This window comes from Lissotriton helveticus, chromosome 11 (genome assembly GCF_964261635.1).
Source record: "Lissotriton helveticus chromosome 11, aLisHel1.1, whole genome shotgun sequence".
NCBI lineage: Eukaryota > Metazoa > Chordata > Amphibia > Caudata > Salamandridae > Lissotriton > Lissotriton helveticus.
In genome coordinates this window covers 970,572,464-970,595,816 of record NC_136072.1, presented here as the reverse complement: position 1 = coordinate 970,595,816, position 23,353 = coordinate 970,572,464, and the positions used below count along the sequence as shown (strand labels likewise).

The following is a 23,353-nucleotide window of genomic DNA, read 5'->3' as shown; positions in this document are numbered from 1 at the left end:
AGGATAAGAGGTTTTGGAAAATAGAGGAATAATAAGCAAGCTTTCAATATCTTTGTAAGCCAATACATACTTTTGATAGCAAGATTTGATTTCAAGATTTAAAAAGTGACTGAATAAGATGTTGTCTTCCAAGATAACCATTTGAAATAAGTATTGCTTTTAAGACAACAGATAGCACAAAATTGGAAAAGATAGTACTATATGTACGTGCTAACTGTGGAATGGAAACATTTTCAGGAATGCTAGCAGACAGAGATTACTGAAATTGAGCACCGACAACTGAACTCTCAGTGTAGCGAAGTCGAGCTGTCCAAGGCTTACGCAGGGATGTGGAGTTGGATTAGAGATTCAGAACTCAAGATACAACCCAATACAAGTTAATAATGGAATGGACACCACCCAGTCTTCAGATCACAGCATAAGTTACCCTCAGGTCGTGACGACTCTGTGATCTTCTAAATACAATAAATCCTGCCAACTCACTGTAAAGCTTAAGTGTTCAAAGAGGCAAGATGCATTTTAGGACAAATTCATTGCTAAATAGCCACCAAATATTTGCTACCATAAGACCCTCACTTTCTCTACACCTTCTATTGCCCCACATACATAACATCGCAGAGTGGATGGCCTCCTGCCAAAGCCAGCATAGGATTTCTTTCTACATTTGTATATCCTTGTATTGCATTCTATTTCAAAATGTCTCTTCCCACTATATTCTTCTACAGTCCTTCAATTTGAATGTCCGTCCTTACTTTCCATCCTCTGCTTGCCTCACCTCCATGAGTATAACATTTTCTAAGTCACAATACTGTTTGCCTCAGTCTCTGTTACTTTACTTCTATCAATTGCCCACACTTCATTTCATGGATCACAACCTTTACCTCCTTGAAACCATATCCCTGCAACCTGATCTCATCTAGCCTATTCTTTCATCCCCAACCATTTTCATGAACTTACAGAGCACCCACTAATGATCACACCTAATTCCCGTTCATTTAATACACCACAAAAAGGCACGGAATGGTCTCCTTGTGAGTACAGGATTAATCCCAATAACCAACAATAACCAAGAAGCAATGATTAACCTTTGACTTCAGACTCAATGTAAAGTGCTTCAGCACCTCGTTTGGGGTAGTAAGCATCCTATAAATGCAATTACAATACAATACTTAATTCACACAACATCATACTGTACATAATTTGTTCAGAAACAACTACGAAATGTAATTATATTCCCCCTCCTGTTGGTACTATATTAAGTAGTGTAGGCTACTCCCAAGGGACTACCTCTTCAAATATGTCGCCAATTAGTCTTGGAGACCCCCGGTTGCATGTAAGGCGTTTAGTAAATCTTGTGAGTGCATCCAGCAAGCTTCAGGGCTGACATCTAGGGGCATATTTACAAGGTGATATCGACTTCAGAACGTCACTTTCAGTGAAGTTCTGGTGGCGATATTTCCTTCTCCTTATTTACAAGCGTGAAAGGGGCGTGCAATGGATGTTGCAGTGGGCGTCCCGCTGCAACACCCATTGCTTTTTGGTGCTGCCTCATATTTCCAAGAATGGAGCAGCACCAAAAACTAAGACCAGGTAAACATGGTTTTAGGTTGGTGATATGAGGAGAAATTATTAATTTCTCATCATATTTTGCTCTTTCTATGTGTGCTGCACTGTGCAGCACACATAGAAACAGCAAATCACCTTTACGATTTGTTTATGTGCTGGAAGGTGTACCTTTCTGCACATAAACAATTGCTACTGCATTACAGGCACCCCTGCAACATGGCACAAGGGTACCTTGGCTGGCCTTGGCAGCTTTTTTAGGGCCAGCACTAGGGGAAACGTAGGGTTGCACCATAGTTTTGTAAAAATGGCACATCTCTACATTTAAAAAATGACGGAGATGGCATTACTAATTTTGGAGTAACTCCACGCTCTGACATTTTATTGTAAATATTCCTCTTACTGTCTTTTCTCTTCTGGCGATATTGAGCCTCCCTCCCCCCCTGTCGTGCGCTGAGACAGTGGTCAAATAGCAGCAAACATGCAAGGGTCAATTCGAGGCAGAGGCACACGCTATCTAGATTCACAGAGGGGACATTTCCTCATCTGAACACTAACATTAAACATTTTCCGACATAAACTTTATGTCCTAAATATCGTTTTTAAAACTATTATCCCATTAAATGTAGATTTTCTATTATTAACGTCAATTGGGCAATATATTTGAAAATAATATTAAGGAGAAATTATTTATGTAAGTCAATGTTCTGACTGTGAGATTTGGGTACCATGACCTAACATTCGACACCAAAATTCAGATCCCAGCACTGTGCAGGGCCACAAGGTTTGGCCAGCAGGTAACCACCCATTACCACAGAAATGTGGCAGCAATTTCTGCTTTAAAATTTATACTGTCTTTAGACGTAGTTTGCACTGCAGTATGCCTTGGTGCACAAGAAACGAAAGTCAGTATATGACTGCTGGCTTCCACCCAAGAAAATTTACATATGGTAGCCAGTTATAACAGTATGTTGTTTTCCAGTCAACCTGATCCACCTCCTAGGAGGCCAGATCACCCACAAAGAAACAAGTCATCTTGCCGTATTCTTCCACCACCCATGTCTGAAAGCCTTCATCTGATGCTGAAAAAAAGACCCAAGGTTTTTGCTCACATCCTCCCCTGCTTTCAAAGGGGATCAAAGAGGTACAAACTGAGCATCTCAATGAGAGTGGAGAGTAATTTGAGCACAGACAGGAGTACCTCAACCTGATGGAGCAGCTTGCACTAAAAGGAAAGGAGCAAGGAGAAGAATTGACTAAAGCAGTCTTGGCTACTATTTCCTAGATTAAAACAGGCAGAGGCCTAATACCTACAACCCTTAGGTTTTGAAGATCTGGTGCAAGGCATGGAAGACTGAATAGAAATGAATGCATAAATACTGACAATTCGGAAGGAAGCTGTACTGATTTAATGCCCATTAGGGCATCACAAAGACACCACCTTCCCATATCTTTCAATAAGACTGAAGTGGAATTAAGTTGTATTCTTCTATGATGTTACTGTCTTGAAAAGCAATTTTCAGTTTCCACTGCTGGTCATCCACACCTGTTTTACTACAGAAATATAGAGTTCAATATGTTAAAATATTTTCACATAAAGAAAGCCTATGTTAATTTTGAAATGTGACACAAATTTGTCAGGGATGTGTTTTTCCCCTTTGGTAAACAAGAGCAATCTGAAATGGACCACCAGAGTGTTTCTACGAAATACTACTAAATACACACTATGTGAAGTTCACTTGCAACCCTAAAGCGAAACCCTAAAGTTGAACAAGGGGTCAAATGGACATTAATCAACCAACAGTTCTGCAAATGGCAAAACACAACACACTAAATACAACCAATTTATTAGAGATACACTCAAAACTTACTTGTATTGAACAAAGCTCTCCACCAGTTCTGGACGCAGACAAGAAAGCTTGTGCTTGTATGCTCTTGGGAATCTCATCTTGTGGCATTCTTCGGGCATCTCCTCTCCATCAAGAGGCAAGAAATTCAGATCAGGAGGAAAGGTGCGGAGGAGGTCGAGTATATAGTGGCGTCCATCATTACCCACAATTCCCTTACATTCGACAGAAGAGCACAACATCACCTCCTCTTCCTTTTCATTTAGAACTTTGTGTTTCAAAATCCTTAAGGGCTTGGAAGCTTTCTGTAGTAGCGTGAGGTACTTGGAATTGGTAGAAACAGTTTTTCCAAAGTCTATTGAACCATAGACCACACTTTGGTCCTCCTTGCGGTCTAAGATTCCTGGAATGATAGACTGCGCTGTCACCCTGTGTCCTCTGTAATCTAAAACCACAGTCCCTAAAACATAAAGTTCATCAATGTCCAAGTCACTGTACACCTGCACCCCCTTAAGGTCATGTTTAGCAGCAACGTGTGCTGCATGATCCCCTCCAAGCTCTTTATAGTGGTCCCGCACGTCAAAGCCAAGACTGAAGAAAATGTTGTTCCAAATGAACATTTGCATTTTAGGTTCTTCACCAGGGTTGATTGCCATGATGTTACCATCAATCACTGCCATAGCTCCTCTGGTAGAGGCGGCTACATAATCCGAATTAATCTAGGAGAAACCAAACATATATTAGTAAAGTAGCACATGATCAGAGCCTTTATTTTATATCTTGCATGGACGATGGCTGCTTTCAGAAAATCACCTTTGGGTGACTTGCGGAAGGTTAATACAATGTAGGTTTGAACTCAGCAAGCTTGTTCCTCCTACTAATACATCTTTAAATTGGTAGTGTCACTGGCTGTATTTTGCCAATAATTTCCTTTTTACACATAATTGTTTAGTTCTTACTCTATGAGAAGATCATCACTTCAGAGGCAGGCAATTCTATCCTAGTACTTAAGTGAGTGACCTTGCAGAGTTCTCCGTTTGCTTTTCCCATTTTCTCTTGAAAGTTCAGGTTACATTAGCACGTCTCTATTACAAGCAAGCCAAATGCATGGTGTGCTGTATTAATCAATCAATCTATTAGCATCTAAAAATGATTTTTGGGGTAAAACAACATTCCTACCAGTCCCACGTTCTATCTGTATACTTGGTATCACTTAAATCATGGCTGGTTTTAGGGCAAGACCCAAGTAAGCAACCCTCCAGGTTGCTGATAGACAGGGGTCCCCAATCCTCCTAACTTCACAAGTATCAAATGTTAACAATTGTAATAAAAAGAAAGGGGTGAAAAAAGATAGCTTATTCTATGGTTGTAAACATTCCTTGAACCAGCCCCGACTAGCACAGAAGCCTTCCGAAAGCAGAAACTTTGGTTTGGCAAGTGTCACATTACTCACCATGCCTAGCTCAAGGTAAAAGAGGCATTTATTTAGCACCTGCTAGTGCAGAAGGAGGCATACAAAAATATGGCCACATCTCATGGGATACAGCCTGGAAAGAATTTACAATATACCAACATGTATGTATTCTGATATGTAGTGCATCCACACACTTTGCATAACTTGTCTGTATTGTCATGCCAATAAGGTATTGTATTCATATTCCAATAGCCATGCAAGTATTCTGTAGTTTCTATAAAACCTATACAGGTTCTGCGCATTCGGACAACGTACACTTGTAGGACTGGAGTCAGACTGATTCTTAACACCCCCACCGGTTATATTGGCCTTTCTGTATCAGATAGCTCACAGTGCCACTAGAATCTCCTCTTACCAAGGACAGAATAGTTCTTGGCAACCTTCGAACATGACAACCCTGATCCCTCAGGATTGTGGAAACAGTGTACTACTTTTCGCTCAGCCCTCGTGCTCACTTAGTTTCAGAATCATGAATACATAAGAGTATATAAAATACATGACAATAAAAGTGTGTACTCCTACGATGCCTCCCTAACTTGATGTACCTAAGTGTACCTAGTATGTGTGTAGGTGTTAAGCCTTGGTGTTAAGCCAAGAATCCCTCTAGGATAAAGTCAGACCCATTACCTGGATTGGGAGACTGTGGGACCTTATTAACTCAAACACTGCTCTCTACCACTGAACTACATTCCTTCTGGATGAAGGGAACACCAGAGAAACCGGAGTAATTTCGGTATCTTTGTGTTACTCTTTTCATGCAAAAGTATTCAAAATTAAGCGACTACACCTGTTTGCACAGTTATGAGCAGTCTGGCACAATAGTCCTTCACGAGAGCAAGGAACAACACATTTTTTAGTGCAAGCAGCTGCTGTAGGCTGCTGTTTGTGTTCTGTTGCACTTAGCGCTATTTTCTTAGTCAAAATGCATCCTCGGGTCCGTTTTGGACATGAGGGTGCATTTTGCACTAAGAATATTGTGCTAAATGCTGGGTTTCGCTCCTCACACATTTTGACTTCAACTCACATAACTTCCCTGTAATTTCACATAATTACGCAAGTTACAAATACATAGCTGTGACCTAACATCAGTAGGTCTTTACAAGCCTTTTCCTCAAGCATATTGTCATGTTGAAAGATGTTGTCACATTGAATGAGGTTGCAGAAAAGTTGGTCCTTTTATATAACTGCCTTGTACAAGTAAGAGGAAAGGTAAATCTGATGGAGTGAAAATCTCTGATGCAGCCATGTGCATTTGCCTCATATGCCCTGTCTGCTGAGACTCCTGAATCAAGGGCACTGTATTATGTTAATGAGGTCTGACTGCCAGCAGCAAATGTATTTCGTTTCATACCATGATGCTGTGTTCTGTCTTTTTGTATGTATATGGGATTTGTATTGTGCAAGTCTAGTCAAACTACAGCAGAGCACTGTACAGAGTCAAAAGCAAATACACATAAAAGAAGTGATTGGGATGTTAGCAGGGTTATGAGAGTGAAAGTAGACATTGTGTAGTAGTGTTTAATAAATGGGTGTTTATGGAGCTCTTTCCTAAAGCGGAACAGGGTTGGATCTTGGGTGCTTAAATGGAGAAGACTTGTTGCCTTTTTAAAAATCTCTTTGGGACTTCTTTGTCTTCTGTCTGACAATGTCCTGGCTCTGGGTGTGCCAAGAGCCACCAGAGGTTGCAAACTTGTCTGCCAGGTAGGTGGGGGTGCTAGGATTGATGGCTTTGCAGATTTTAAAACTGGTTTTAAAGGTGTTGCAGGCCGACAACAAGAACCAGGGGAGTTCCATAAAGGCTGGCATGGTTTTCTTATATATTCTGGCCATGTAAAATGATTTCGAGAGTGTTCTGTGTGCCCAAGTGAATGTAGCATTGCACACCTGGGTCTTTATAATGCTAGTCAAATAGAACCTATGTTTTACATCACGCAAGCGCAGAATGTTATTAGATTTGGCATAAATTTACTGTGACATTCACAATGGCAACTGGGATGAACCAATGCAACAAGTCTTAAACAAGCCTTGAACAAAGATTACAAAGGCTCAACCTTATGTAAATCAAATTGATAACACTGCCTTCTGAAGTTGTGAATCAAAGACTGTGATGTACGACTACCTGTAAATCCAATCTCCTCTAGGTCCGCTCCCTTTTGAGAACGAAACAGACAGCCTAAACACAGGAAATCACAAATAGAAGGGAACAACGAATACCCTGCTTAAAAAAACACATCAGAGATTTTTCGTCTCGAAGTCATAATTTTTAAAATTGCAGAAATTAAATAGGAGAGAGACTTTCAATGGATAGAACCCGGACTGCAAATCTTGTCTTTCCACGCAGGAAGTCATGCACTTGTTTTCAACATAAGTAATACTACAAATGTTTCCTTTTGTTGCTCACGAAACACAAGTAATTTTTTTTTATGAAAAAGAAAGATTTAGAGCGAAAAGAAATGCTGCCTGCTCGTTCATAAAGTTTGGCACTGCACATTTACTTAACAAATCAAAACCGCATTATAAGTTTATCATTGCTTCTGTTAATGCTAAGAACTTCAGAATAAATCACTGTAGTTCATGAACAAAGGGAGCAAAACATGTTTACTATGAAAATAAATATATAAAGATGCGACATCATGCTTCCACAAAAGCTTGTTTCCTTTTTCAGCAGTGCTTTCGGATGTTGTTTTTCATATACTGTAATGTGATAGTGCAAGAATGCAGTATTTCCTTTTGTTTCTGGCAGAGTGGGATTACCTTAAAGGTAGCTCTTTCCCTTAGCATTTGATCTGCTGAGACGAGACGGGGCAGCTCTTTCGTTGTTTGTAACTCTTCGTTCCAATCGCGGATCTGCAACCCAAAAGAAAGATTGTTGTGAATATAAATTTTCCTTGCATTTGCAAATCTGCTGTTGAATTTAAATATTTAGATCAGATAGATCTGACACAGTCAATTTTCATTTAAACTGAAATTATAGGACTGAGGAGATATAGTGGCACACACTAATATAATGACGACATTCTTTAGCAAGACCTTTACGCGTATAATTGAATTTATACATTTTATATGCTATTATATGTAAATGTATACAGTGTCTGACTTCTTCCCTCCTGATTCGATTGAACCTACCTAAGCCTGCAGGAATAGTTAGTTAGATGACAGAAGCTCATACACAATACTGCCCAGGATCTCCCCTTATTCCACATTTTTATATCCACATTTTTATCATTTCAGAATTAATAATTGAGACCTAGAAATGTAGGTCAGACTTAGACCAGTATTATGGTCTTAATTTAGATCTGTAGAGGAACTAAGTGGCCTATTAGGATGGCGGACGGACCTGCGTCCGTCCGCCACCCCAGAGGTGGAGGGACCGTCCGCAGGGGCAGCGGTGGTCCCTCCGTGCGAATTAGGATGTGACCGCCACCCTGCCAAAACTGCAAGCAGTGCATTTGCATGCACTAAGCGGCAGGCACCGCGCGGTGCCTGCCGCTTTGTGCATGTAAATGCAGGGGGGTACCATAGGTACCCACCATGTGCACCCCACGGGGTCTCCCCGCCCGCCGATGACCCCCCAGCCATCCTAATCTGGCGGGGGGTCTTCACACACACCGCAGCGGTGAATCCGCATCCTCCGGGCCGGCGGTGGCTTCCGCCGGCCAGGAGGATGCGGATTCACCGCAATCATAATCGGCCCCTAAGTGTCAGAAATCCTATCTTTCTGACAATCTATAGAACACGATCACTCTGACTCTGCACTGCCATATGCTCGAGGCCAGGCTTCTCCAACGAGTAGTTCATGAGCTACTGGTGGCTCTCCAGCTACCTGTAAGTAGTTCTCCTGTGTGCATCCCCGGTTACTAAATTGGAAGCTGTTGCTTGGTTGAAATATTTTATGTAAACCGAACTGGAAAGTGTGTTTGAGACAAAAACATTTGTAATTTCAAACTCATCAGCTAATGATTGAAGAAAAAAGTTTTAATTTCCCAAAAATATTCAAAGCTGATATTTAAGTGTTAAGTTGTGATTCTTTGAGAAAACCTTTTTCTATTATTATTACTTTGGTGCCATGCACACTGCAGCTATGGCTGTTATGTATTACCAATACAGAGGAAGTCCAAATTGATAAACATTGCCCTGGCAACCATTCCTGATGCACTGCTCGTAATCAATCAATCAATCAATCAATCAATCAGAGTACTTGTAAAGCGCGCTACTTACTCATGAGGGTCTCAAGGCGCTGAGGGGAGGGGATGCCGCTACTGCTCGAAGAGCCAGGTCTTGAGGAGTCTTCTGAAGGCGAGTAGGTCTTGGGTCTGCCGTAGGTGGGTATGGAGGGTGTTCCAGTTCTTGGCGGCGAGGTAGGAGAAGGATCTGCTGCCGGAGGTTGTTCGTTGGATGCGGGGAACAGCGGCGAGGGCGAGACTGGTGGAGCGGAGCTGATGGGTGGGGGTGTAGAAGCTGAGTCTGCTGTTCAGGTAGGCTGGTCCGGCGTTGTGGAGTGCTTTGTGTGCGTGGGTGAGAAGCTTGAAGGTGATCCTCTTGTCGACGGGGAGCGAGTGGAGGTCTCTCAGGTGGGGGGTGATGTGGTGGCGGTGGGGGGCGTTGACGATCAGTCGGGCGGAGGCGTTTTGGATGCGTTGTAGTAGTCATAGGTGTTTGGCTGGGATTCCTGCGTAGAGTGCGTTGCTGTAGTCCAGTCTGCTGCTGACGAGGGACTGTGTCACCGTTCTTTTTCTTTCGGTCGGGATCCACTTGTAGATCCTGCGGAGCATGCAGAGGGTGTTGTAGCAGGAGGAGGAGACGGCGTTGACCTGTTTAGACATGGAGAGGGAGGAGTCGAGGATGAATCCTAGGTTGCGTGCATGGTCGGTGGGTGTCGGTGCTGTTCCCAGTGTAATCGGCCACCAGGAGTCGTCCCTGGCTGAGGGGGTGGGTCCGAGGATGAGTACCTCCGTCTTGTCCGAGTTCAGCTTCAGACGGCTATTCCTCATCCAGTCGGCGACGGCCTTCATTCCCTCGTGGAGGTTGGTTTTGGCGGTGTGCGGGTCCTTGGTGAGGGTGAGGATGAGCTGGGTGTCGTCAGTGTAGGAGATGATATTGAGGTCGTGTTGGCGGGCCATTTGTGCGAGGTGGCCATGTAGATGTTGAACAGCGTCGGGCTGAGGGATGAGCCCTGGGGGACGCCGCAGATGATGTCAGTGGCCTCGGATCGGAAGGGCGGGAGGCGGACGCTCTGGGTTCTGCTGGAGAGGAAGGACGTGGTCCAGTCAAGGGCCTTCTCTTGGATTCCGGCTTCTAGGAGGCGTGTCTTTAGAGTACGATGGCAGACCGCGTCGAAGGCGGCTCACAGGTCCAGGAGGATGAGGGCTGATGTTTCGCCGTTGTCTAGCTGGCGCCTGATGTCGTCTGTGGCGCCATTGAGGGATGTCTTGGTGCTGTGGTTATGTCTGAGCCCGGCCTGGGATGGGTCCAAGATGTTGTTGTCTTCCAGGTGGTGGGCCAGTTGCATGTTTATGATTTTCTCGATGACCTTTGCCGGGAACGGGAGCAGGGAGATGGGCCGGAAGTTCTTGAGGACCTTGGGGTCTGCCTTGGGCTTCTTGAGGAGGGTGTGATTTCAGTGTGTTTCCAGCTTTCCGGGAATGTCGCTGTTTCGAAGGAGATGTTGATGACTTTCCGTAGTTGGGGTGCGATGGCAGCCCTGCTTTGTTGAATACGTGGTGTGGGCACAGGTCTGACGGAGATCCTGAGTGGATGGAGTTCATGACCTTGCGTATCTCGTCGTCGTTGACGTTGGACCAGGAGGTCAGCGGTTGGTGTTGGTGGTATTCACAGGGGAGGTGGGGTCTGGTGTAGTCGGGGCGGTCATGGTGTTGAAGCTGTCATGGATGTCAGCGATCTTGCGTTGGAAGAAGATGGCCAGTGAGTTGCACAGTTGTTGTGAGGGCGGTATGTCGTTGGCGTTGGCGCTGGGGTTGGAGAGTTCCTTTACGATGCTGAAAAGCTCTTTGCTGTCTTGTGCGTTGTTATCGAGGCAGTCTTTGAAGGAGGATCTCTTGGCTAATCTGATGAGGTGGGGATGTCTGCGTGTGGCGTCCTTGTGGACTGCATGGTTGTCCGGAGTGCGTTTGTGGAGCCATATCTTCTCCAGTTTCCGGCATGTGCGTTTGGAGGTCTGCAGCTTGTGGAGGGTTTCTTGAGTGGGGCGAGGGTGTTGGCGCAGTCGTTGATCCACTGTCTGAGGTTGCAGGCTGCGGTTTCTGGGTTGGTGGGGTCGGTGTGTGGGTTTTGGGCGAGGGTGGTGATCAGCTGGTCTTCGGTGACTTTGCTCCAGCCGCGGCGAGGTAGCTGTTTGGTGCGGTGGTGCGTGGTTGGTTTATTGAAGGTGAAATGGATGCAGCGGTGGTCGGTCCAGTGGAGTTCGATGGTGTGGTCAAAGGTGACGTGGGTGCCTGTGGAGAAGACAGGGTCCAGCGTGTGGCCAGCGGCGTGGGTGGGTGCGGTGCCGAGTTGTCTGAGGCAGAGGTTGGCAAGGTTGGCGATCAGGGTGGCGGAGTTGACGTTGTTGTTGTTCTCGAGATGGAAATTCAGGTCCCCGAGGAGGATGTAGTCTGTGGAGGCGAGTGCGTGGGTGCAGGCGAGGTCGGCGATGGAGTCACTGAATTGAACTCGGGGGGTCTGTAGATGAGTAGTCCTCTGAGGGTGGTGTTGGGGGTTGGTGTGGATCCGGAAGTGCAGGTGCTTGGCGGTGTTGAGGGTGTCGTCTGCGTGGGTGGCGACCTTGAGGGTGGACTTGTGGACGATGGCTATTCCTCCTCCGATTCCGTTGGCGCGATCCCTGCGGGTGATCTTGTAGCTGTCCGGGATTGCTATGGCGATGTCGGGTGCCGAGGAGTCGTTCCACCAGGTCTCGGTCAGGAAGGCCACGTCTGGGGCAGAGGTGTCGAGCAGATCCCAGAGCTCGACGGCGTGTTTGCGTGTGGAGCGGGTGTTGAGGAGTATGCAGCGGAGGTGGTTGGGTCCAGTCCTTGGAGGTTTGGTGGCTCTGTGGCAGGAGAAAGGTCCGTGAATCCGTTTCGGGGCGGCTTGGAAGCAGGTGTGGTTTCGGCCGGCGTTGAGTGCGTAAAGAGTGCTGGCGTCGTAGCGGAGTCTGGTGTTGTGGGGTTTGCGGGGTCCAGGGGTTCTGTTGCTGGGCGCGGTCCAGGCACAGACGGGCGCAGACGGGCTTGCCTTTGGCGCTGCCTCCATAAGAGGGGGATAGGGAGGGAGGAGCAGCTGGGAGCCGGGAGCGGGGTGGCCAATGGGGAGCAGGGGGCAGGGCTTCAGGGACGCAGCGGCGGGAAGGAGCAGGAAATTGTGGGAAAACAGGCGTGCGGCAGGGAGCAGGTACGAGGCAGCTGGCGGCTGTGTGGTGGCGTGGGGAGCGACCTGCCTGCGAGCAGGGTCAAAATCTTGCATATGGTGGCCACTAAATTAGTATCAACTTATGTGATTACTAGTACAATACTAATATTAGTAGCTATGAACAAATGCCATTGAACATACGTACTCTTACTACAGAAAAGGTTGGAGACCCCTTCTCTAGACCATGTCATGGCTAAAGATAATACAATTCATAGTACAAGGTTTAAAAATAAATACAACATGCACATTAAACTTCGACAGGTGTCTTAGAGATGTAATTTTTATCTTCTATTTCTCCAGAATTATTCAATATTTCATAAAATGTATGACCCCTTATCAAATGAACTGAACATACCCAAAAGCATCTGTCGAACTAGAAACCTAAAACTTGTGTTTAATGTTGCAAATAAGCTACCAAAAGACATGCATTCCATGCTTTTTTAACGATAGGTTATATCGATGGGCAGGGCACGTGTAAGTAAACCTGGCAAAATGATGATAGCCATGATTTCTTACTCATTACTGTAGCACAAACATCTAAGGTTTTCAATGTTACATAGTAATATTACCAGCTTGATGAGTACCTCCGGAATCAGGGGAATGGGTGGAAAAGCGTACAGAAAGCTGTTCGACCAGTCGATCCATAACGCATTCCCCAGTGTCCCCCGCTGGTAGTACCTGGAGGCGAAGTCTCGGCATTTGCTGTTTTCGGCTGTGGCGAACAGATCTACGTCTGGAGTCCCGCACCTTGCGAAGACTTCTCCTAGTACTTCGTCGTTTATGACCCATTCGTGGTTTTCCTGGAGCAGTCTGCTCAGTGCGTCCGCCTGAACATTTAGCACACCTGGCAGATGGGTAGCCGTTATCGTCAGTCCTCTGGCCAGAAGCCAATGCCAGATCGCCTGCGCCTCCTCCGACAGGGTGCACGATCTCGAACCCCCCTGCTTGTTGAGGTAATACATCGTGGTCGTATTGTCAGTCTGTACAAGCAGCGAGTTGGTCTGAAAGGACGGATGAAAGGCCTTCAGTGCCAAGTGAACAGCTCTGAGTTCCAGGAAATTGATGTGACACGTGGCCTCCATCGGGGACCATGTTCCCTGAATCTGTAACTCTCAGGAGTACGCCCCCCATCCTTGGAGAGAAGCATCCGTCACGACAGTCTGAGTGGGAATATCCTTGTGGAAAGGGACCCCTCTGAGGAGATTCTCCGCCGAACACCACCACTTCAGAGACTGCAGAGCATGCAGTGACAGTCTTATCTTGTCGTCCCAAGATCCTTTCCTCTGATCCCACTGGTCCTCCAAGCACTCCTGCAATGGTCTCATGTGCAGCCGTGCGTGTGGCATCAGGAAGATACAAGAGGCCATCGATCCCAGTAGAGAAGACACCGTCCTCACTGTTGTAGATGGAGTGGTCATAAGAGCCTGAGCCTTCCGAAGGAGTGATAACCGTCTCTCCTCCGAAGGAGACACGCTTGCTGACAGCGTATTGATGGAGGCTCCCAGGTACTGTATGCACTGGACCGGAGTCGGGACAGACTTGGACATGTTGATGTGCAACCCCAGTTTGTTCAAGAGAACGCACGTCTTCTGGAAGTGGGCTTGCGCTTCCGAGAAGGAGGAGGCCTTGATCAACCAATAGTCCAGGTACGGATAGACGAACACCTTGTTCTTTCTCAGGTGCGCTGCTACCACCGCCATGCACTTCGAGAATGTTCTCGGCGCAGACTTCAGTCCGAATGGCAGTACTGTGTATTGATAATGATTGGCGCCGACTTGGAATAGCAGGAACTTCCTGTGTTTGTGTGCAATGGGCACATGGAAGTACGCATCTTGTAGGTCTATAGCACATAGCCAGTCCCCCTGTTGCAACTGATGATAAATCTGATGCAACGACAGCATGCAAACTTTTCTCTGCAAATCCACTTGTTTGCCTGTCGCAAGTCCAGAATGGGCCTGAACTCGTTCTTGTCCTTCTTGTGAACCAGGAAGAACCGGGAGTACAGACCTCTTTCTCTTTGAGACAGAGGTACGTCTTCTATCGCCCTTTTCCTTAGCAGGATATCGGCCTCCGCCTGGAGCTCGCGCAGCTGAAACTGCGAGCTGACCGGTGGAATTGCTGGAGGCGGGCTGGTGAACCGAAGACGGTATCCATTGCAAACAATATTCAGCACCCACGTGTCCTGGGTAATTTTTCTCCACTCTGCCAGAAAAAATGGAACGCTTCCCCCCACCGGAGTGGGTAACGGATGAAGGGGAAGTAAGCGCTCAGGGCCTAGACCCGGCCGGGCCTTTAGTCGCTGTTGCCGACTGTTGCCCGCCTCTTCCTCTCTGGCGCTTCTGGAACGGCCTTCGGAACTGCTGCTGTTGTTGCTGCTGTTGCTGTCCCGAAGCCTGGCCACGCCCTCTGCCCTGTCCACCGAACTTTCTCTGGAACGGGCGGTACGATTTCTTGGTATCCTTGGGTTTTTCCAGGCCCACCGCCGTGAGCGTTTCGGCCTCCGCCTTCATGCGGGCTATTTCATCATCGGCGTGTTTTCCAAACAGGGTTTCGCCGGAGAATGGTAGATTGGCAACCCTTTGTTGTGCGTCAGGTTTTAGTGACGTGAGGCGGAGCTAAGCATGTCTTCACTGGTTATTCCCATGGCAGAAGCCATGCGCCGCCAGTAAGGAAGAATCGGCTGCAGCACTGATGACCTGATTCGCCACCAGCATCCCCTCATTCAACCCCTCCTGGAAATCTTCTCTCTTGTCGCGAGGCAGGAGTTCCACAAACTGCTGGAGAGATTCCCAGAGGGCTCGGTCATACCGCCCCAACAGGGCCGTGGCACTCGCAGTCTTCATGGAAGTCGCCGATGTCCCACAATCCTTCCTCCCAGCAGAATCCAGCCATCTAGATTCCTTATCTGGTGGGACTGTCGATGACGGAGTGGTGGCGTGCTGCTTCCGAGCCGCCGTCACTATCACAGAGTCTGGAGGGGGTTCCACCCTTAGAAAAGCCGGATCCGAGTCGGGAACCCGGTATTTCTTCTGCAGTCTCGAGGGGACCGCCTTAGTCACCGCCGGGGTGAGAAAAAGGTCCATGGCTGGCTCCACCAGGCCCGGTACCAGCGGTAGTAAGGGCCGAGACAGATGTTTCTGGTGAAGCGTTTCGAGTATTACTGATGTCTTGGGCGTGGGCACTGTCAATGAAATGCCCAACTTCGCTGCACCTCGTAAAAGGACATCATGGAAGGACACCAGATCGTCAACCGGTGACACCCTTGTCCCCGGTGACTCCGACAACGTCGGAGAATAGTCCCTGGTCCCCGAGGACCTCGTCTGTGAGCGAGACCTGCGTCTCCTGTGGCGTCGTCTCGACTGTGTGGTTGACCTGTTGCGCGATCGTTCCCTTCTCCTGGAGCGAGATCGCGATCTTCCAGTACGTGGACGCTCCGCAGGCCTCTGTGGAGGCGACTTCCTTGGCCTATCCTGGGGTAGAGGTTTTGGAGTCCCCTTAGGCGGCGTAGGTAGCGGAGGCAGAGACACCGACCTCGGAGGAGGAAAAGGCATCTCCGACCGAGGAGCAGGCCCATGTGGCGGAAGTGGCGGTGGTGGTTGCCCTGCGGGAGGCAGTGGCGGAAGAGGAGGATTCATGGGAGGATCCTCTCGAGGCAAAGGAGGAGGAGGGGTCTTAGGCCGAGGTGATGTATAAACCAGCGAGTACACCAAGCCCGGCGACTTCTTCGGGGGAGGGGACTGCGACTCAGCCCCTCCAGTAGGTGACCGCCGTCTCTGGCGTCCTCCACCCGACCCAGCGTGACTTCTGGCGTCAGAAATCCTTCTGCGCCGCTTAGGAGCGCTGGAAAGCCTCGAGCGCTTCTTCCTCGACGCCGACCTTCGCTTCCGCAACGTCGAGCGTGCAGTCCTCGATGCTGAGCGTCGATGCCTCCTCGGCGCCGACCGTTTGCCCGAGGTCCTCGACGTCGAGGAGCCCCTCGACGCCGACCGATCACTCGACGGCGACCGGCGGTGTCGCTTCGACGGCGAGCGCCGGTGTTAGGACTCGATAGCATTGACATGCGAGGTTATGGAGCTATGCTCTTTTTACCCGGTCCCTACTCCCCACCAACCGGCTCTTTGGAGACGCTCCCTAACCAGTGAAAAGAGGCACGGCAGAACGGAGCCTTTGCTTGGCTTACTGTTCCGGTACCACGCCCCCACCTTTCACTTCCTGATTCCTGGCGCGAGGTTTGGCGGCGTCTTGCTGAGTCTCCGTGTACCTTTGGACTTTACTCAGCTTTTGAACCTTCATTCCCTGGTCCCTTCTATTCCTGGATGGATGTTCGTGAGTGAGAGTGTTCTCAGCCGAGCTACGGCATTTCTTGATATTCTACGCGAGAGTTGCTCGCGACCTCCCTTGCTTTACTCACGCATTTAGCGGGCGTTCTTTTGCACGTATCTTGTTTCTGGCTTCGCTTGTATGATTGAAATACCTGGCGAGTTTCTTTGTTTGTTGAAACCCTTCCTGAGAGTGTGAGCGCTCCGCCTTCGTGTCCCTTGAGGGCCGGGTGTCTCACCTCGTGTGTGTGTGCACTGCTCCGCTGTTTTAGCCCTCGGCAGCCGGCCGGTGCTCCTCACAGTCCCCATATATTTTTTATTTATTTTTGTGAGTTGGTCTGGTGTGTATGTCCCTCGAGGGTTCTATGCCCCACTACGCGTGGCTCATCATATTGGCAACCATTTATTGAACTCCTCGAGAAAACCTGCCTAAACTACAATTGGGGGTAAGCACACTTGTATAATCACGCATGTCAATGATTCCTGCTTAAAGGTTAGTGAAGGAATGATCTATGTGTATTGCATATTTTGTTTTCTAGCTTGGACATCCACCTACGACTATTCCTGCTGTACCCTGCTTAACCCCCCCCTCGTATGAGGAGAGTGGTGGACACTCCTAGGGTAAATTCCCTCATACTTTTAGAGGACAGTAGACAGGAGTGTGTGTCTCATTTCACGTTCTTGCTTCTGTGCCTTGGAGGTGTGGGGATTCTTCTTCGCTCCCGTGGAATATTGGTTACTAACCCGACAGCCGGTCCCTGTCAGTCCTTCTTTGACGTCGATGTCTCGACGCTAACGTCGACGACGACGACGAAGACGCCGTCGACGGTGACTTCGACGGCGGCCTACCCAGGCCTTTCGACGTTGACTTCTAACACCGTCTCGACCCGGAGCCCCGGGGAGATGGGGAACACACCGTCGTCATCCCTCTCCACGTCGTCGTCGAAGCAATCGACGTCGACGGAGACCGGGACCGTTTGCTGGGTTTCCTGCCTCTGGGGAGCCCCCCAGAGGCCTCATCAGAGGCAGAGGGAGCCTTCCCAGCCTGCCCAGACCCACCTGCAGCCTGCAGCCGTCTCTCCTCTAGGCCTTGAAGCCTAATCTTCAGCCTGCCCCTCAGGGTCCTTGATGAAAAGGTCTGGCAGATGTCACAATCTTCAGGGACATGTGCTTCAGGGAGACGGTGGATGCAGACATCGTGTGGATCAGTCTTGGCCTTCTTCCTTCCATATGCTGGGCACTTGTTGAATAAAGCAGGCATTTTAGAGCCCTAAAAAGCCTGAACAAACACACAGGAGTGAAGGGAAACACGAAGTACACAAACTGAAACACTTTTAGGCAAAAAAGTGCACAAAATTTCAATAAACCCTTGAAAAAGGGAGAGCTCAATGCACCAGGGTCCTGTTAACAGGAGCCGGAAAAAAGAACTGAAAGTAAAAGGGACCTGCAGTGCATTCTGGGATACTGGGAGAAGTTCTGGAAAGTTCTCTTAAAGGCACAGTATCCTATTTAAGCCACATAATGGCAGCCTATGGGGCTTGTCTGTCCATGCCTTCCTCTATATCATTCCAGAGGCTTTTACTGGTAGAGGCAAGTTTTTCTGTAGAAGAAACTGGGCAGGCTGTCCTGTTTGTGTGGTTGTATTTGGTGGAATTTGTAGTTGAAGTACTGGACAGTGTAGCCTGTGGATATAGGTTGCATTATATGTCTTTAAATTCTCTCTTAAGTGTCTTTGCAGTTCTGCATTTTTTGACAACTTAAGAGATTATTTTTGATTGCCGGGGTCCACGCACATGAGCGGGACTATTCACTAGATTATGACTATACACAGAGATCCGCTACTACAGAAGTATATATTAATGCATCAGCATGCACACAGTGTATTACTTTCTGAGTATATCCCAGTAACACTCATTACACGGTTGCATAAATCCCCAATCAGAGTACATTACAGTTCACAAGACTACGTTAGTTCAGGACCATCACAGAGTTTATGTCATGTTCCAGTTAGTACAGACTGGCGTCTATGTGATGCCTTGCATAGCACATATTGCAGTTTGAATAAGTGCCAAGTGCCATAGTTCGCCCCTACTGCACAGTTATCAACATATCAACATGGTAGTTAGCATCCATTGGCAAGTTCCCAAATGTTAAATGTACCACCTAGTTACACAGTTTCCATTATGGAAGCTACCACAGAATATTATTTCCAATGTACCTTAGACAGCATACACTTCTATCTACACAATGGTCCAACTAACACTCATACCCCATTCCTGGGCACTTGCTCCAATTCATCTACTTTTCCCCATGTTCCCTTTAACTTCTCTCTCCCACTACCCAGTCTCACAAGCATATAGTTTGTGCCAGCCAGGAAGGGAGGTCCGAAACTCCAATTTAGTGGTGTGGGGGCATCACTGGTTGCAGTGGTGGCTCACAGAGGTAACGCTGTGGGGCAGTGAGGCGGGGAGGGGCTGGGTGGGGGGTAGTGGAGTCTGACATACGACGGCAAAGGTGAACGTAAATAAATAAATACCTGCCTTCGTATGTCGGACTCCACTACCCCACCCACCCAGCCCCTCACCCACCCTGCCTCTACGCCCCACAGCGTTACCTCTGCGAGCTGACCCTGGCTGGTTGTCACCTGCACCCGTCTACCTTATAGTGAGGAAAATTGTTTCCGAGTGAAGCAACCTCTGCCACCAGCACGATGTTTGTACAACTGATTAAATAGGTCACAGAAGCCTGATTCCAACACCTCCCCATTAAGCCACGTGTCCCTTGCTTCCAATGGTGGGCTCAGATGTAATCCTCAGTGTGTGTGTGTGTTTTGTACTGATGGCCAAATACTGCTTCATTGTTTTTAGGTTTTGGGCAGGGTAGAATAAGTACCACTGTTATTCACTTTCTGTGCGGACAGTCACTCTACTTGACCATCCCTGAACTAATCTTCAAAGATGATCAATAATTGATGATTATTAATCAAACTCCTATTGATCTCCAAAGGAGGCATTGCTGAGCAGAACCACTTAGGTGTGCAAAGTGCTGACAGATCACAGCATTAAGTTGTTAAATGTCTTGACTATCTGACATTTTATATAAAAATGTGCCCTGGGTGGCTTATTTGTGAATAGCCTCTCAGTGTAAAACAAGCATATTCTGCGAAGTACCTGACCAGGGATGTGCTCTTCATAGCCCATTCGTGACGTGTAGGCATCTTCGGCTCTTACGCAGTCAATGAAGTGATTTGTGCAAGGAGCAGTCCAGCTATAGAACTGAAATGGAGTAGCAATTCTCTCAAGTGGATGACGATGAACTCTGTGTTTTTTGATAAACAAGACAGAACACAACGTATCATGGTAAAAATCTTACAACGCTTGTGATGATACCAGCAGGTAGCACAGACCAGCATTCAAACATCACACTGGAGTCAAACAGTAATGCATTCAGGTGAATCTTCAATAGTAATGAAACTCTTCTCACGTTTTCTTGTTACACCTTTTCCCCACTTTGACTCATAGCATTCACCTCTGAACTCTCTTCTAGTCACCTACAATTTTTCAAATGCCTAACTTATTCCATATGGCTTTTTTTCACTTTTTTAGTTAGGAAAATGATGTTTGAGACCTCTTTGCTTAGTAATCAACCAAAACACCCCTTGTCCAGGTTGCACACAGGAAAGCTGCATATTTACAACTCAAACTTTGTGTAAATTGTTCTTGTTAATACCTCAGGGAAAAACAATCCATGCAGTTGATCCATTCGAATTCTTTCTATGTTAAACATGCCACATGACTGAATCATATAGAATGCCACTTTTTTTAGGGACCAGTATGCTCTGAAATAATGTAACTCATTTTGCTACATGGATCTAATTAATGTGTGCACACATGTGTGTCATGTATCTGTTGTCCAATCCATCACTTTGTTGCTGTGGAACTATTACAAACCTGATATGTATTCAAGGAAATCTATCTCCAGAGCTTTCAGTTTAAAGTGATTCAATGTATGTGATACATCTTGTCGCCTGACTAAGGGCCATATTTAGAGTTTGCCAGACAGGATACTCTGCCGCAAACGTGGTTTATGACCTGTCTGTAGTATTACAAATATATCACAGCACATGCAATATGGTGGACAGAATATGCGCCACATTTGTAATTAGTATTCCGTCTGCAAAACTAAATAAATTCAGAGTTGAGAAATAACTGCAAACAGAGACCATCTTGGCGTTTTTTTCCTATCAGCATGCAAAGGACTACCATGAAACTTTTCTAATGTGATATTTTGCATGCCTCAAGTCGCCAGCACATAAAGTGCTCTCTAAGTGAGGAGATGTACACTTTCTTCTGGTAAATCTGAATTATTTTCGAGCAAACAGTGGAGTATTAGTCCGAGGGAAGACATACACAACAATGATGTCCCAGATAATTTGATTTATGAGTCACTCACAATGCCTGGAAGGCACTTTTTGTATTCTTGCCAGTTCTGTTAAGAGCAAGAGCCTTTTCGAAACAGAAGGAACACATGGAAATATATATATTATCATTCAACTGCTGTGAACACCTCGCGAACAGTACATATTTTCGGGCGGCAGGTGGAGTCTGGAAAAATGTTTCAAGTTGCACAGCCGATGCAGATATGTAGGTGCACTATAAGCAACTTATTTAATCTTGATAACTTGTCTTACCTTTTCATACTTCTAAAACTGTGCTCTAGTCAGTTGCAAATTACTATTATTTCTCACTAAATGCACAGGTCCACCAAGTTTTGAGGGCATTTATGTAAAATCATTATTATTGTTATGGAAAAATGATTGAAGAAAATCATTAGTATTTAGAAATGTGGTGTTGTTATTATTAGGGATGTAATTATTACCGCTGTTGTGTTTGTTGTCATTTTATTACACTTAATGTTTTTATATTGGCATTATTATTTGGTCTAGCAGGGTTTTAAAGCTTTTTACATTTGATGATCACATCTATTGTTCAAATTGAGTAATTTGTGGTAAATCTGAATTATTTTCGAGGAAGTAGTGGAGTATTAGCCCGAGGGAAGACATACAAAACAATGATGTCCCAGGTAATTTGATTTATGAGTCACTCACAATGCCTGGAAGGCACTTTTTGTATTCTTGCCAGTTCTGTTAAGCGCAAGAGCCTTTTCGAAACAGAAGGTACAAATGGAAATAGATACATTGTCATTCAACTGCTGTGAACACCTCGCGAACAGTACATATTTTCGGGCGGTAGGTGGAGTCTGGAAAAATGTTTCAAGTTGCACAGCCGATGCAGATATGTAGGTGCACTATAAGCAACTTATTTAATCTTGATAACTTGTCTTACCTTTTCATACATCTAAAACTGTGCTCTAGTCAGTTGCAAATTACTAATATTTCTCACTAAATGCACAGGTCCCCCAGGTTCTGAGGGCATTTATGTAAAATCATTATTATTGTTATGAAAAATTATTGAAGAAAATCATTAGTATTTAGAAATGTGGTGTTGTTATTATTAGGGATGTAATTATTACCGCTGTTGTGTTTGTTGTCATTTTATTACAATTAATGTTTTTATATTGTCATTATTATTTGGTCTAGCAGGGCTTTAAAAACTTCTTACATTTGATGATCACATCTATTGTTTAAATTTAGTGATTTGTGCAACTGTTATAAATGCTGCAAATCTCTCGAAAAAATGTACAAGTATTTACCAATTTAACATTAAATTCTATACAATTCAACCAAAAACAATTATGACTATGAAAATCTACATAGATGATTGCTGGCAGTAACAGAATAGGGAACAACGTTATGAGGAAGAATAGTAGCCAAAGGGTGCGGATTTAATCACATGCCCGCATGCAGCCACAGATACTTGCCATAAGGCTTTGACATCCAGCGACGGCAGCACCTTCCCCATATCTTGTTTAGTATGGTAAGCTCCCAGTACCAAAAGGCTACTTCTTTCTTCTCAAATCTTTGTTGGATCTTGGCCTCTAATTCTAAGTTTCCTGGCCCTTCTTTTCCTAGGGTATTAGCCCAGCTTGCCAGCTGGTAGTACTTAAATTTTGACAAGCTTCCGCTTGTTAAGTCTACAAATTTTCCCAGTCAATAATATTAGGTCCAGTTAATACTTGTCCCCATTCCACTATTCCGTTTTCTTTCAGTGGAACTGATAGCACATCCTTTAAGCATTCGGGCGTGCCAGGTGAATCCCAAATTGGGGCGTAGCAACTATAATAGGGGATCTTCCATAGGCGTCTTATCTGGACCCATAGTGGAATGGCTGTACCCAAGATTTTCAGTTTAATCTTCTTGAAATATTTTGTGTGACCGAATTTGTACAGAAAATAGTCCCCTTCTGGACCTGTCATTGCTTGCATATAGGCTGGAAAACAATTGAGTGTTTTAAACAACACTCTAATGTTCTTAAAATGGAACGTTCTATAATATTGGAGAAGGTCTGGGCTAGCTATCCCTCCATGTTCCTGTTTCCTTCTCAGCTTCTTCCATGAGATTCTGGCTCCAATGGAGGCCCAAATAACGCTATTGATTTCGCCCTGTATTTTGGCTATCGAATCTTTTTTAAACTCTAATGGTATCGAGTTGAAGAGGTAAGTACATTTAGGTAAGATCATCATCTTGACCAGATTGGAGCGACCTATAAATGACAGAGGGGAGAGCTCCAAGCATTAAATAATTTTTTGACCTCGGACTAAACCTCATTAAGGTTTATCTGAGCAAT

The 23,353-nt window shown here is 46.2% G+C and overlaps 1 protein-coding gene across 2 annotated transcripts in view; it reads right to left on the bottom strand.

Annotated features, from left to right (window-relative positions):
- The window catches only part of LOC144792346 (clustered mitochondria protein homolog), a 487,620-nt gene that overhangs the window by 136,004 nt on the left and 328,263 nt on the right, over positions 1–23,353 (bottom strand). For both annotated transcript variants that reach the window (XM_078667308.1, XM_078667307.1), the window contains exons 8-10: positions 19,778–19,925; positions 7,639–7,731; positions 3,435–4,129 (exon numbers count right to left, since the gene is read on the bottom strand). In XM_078667308.1, coding sequence (XP_078523434.1) covers positions 3,435–4,129; positions 7,639–7,731; positions 19,778–19,925 — 936 coding nt within the window. The remainder of the gene's footprint in view (positions 1–3,434; positions 4,130–7,638; positions 7,732–19,777; positions 19,926–23,353) is intronic.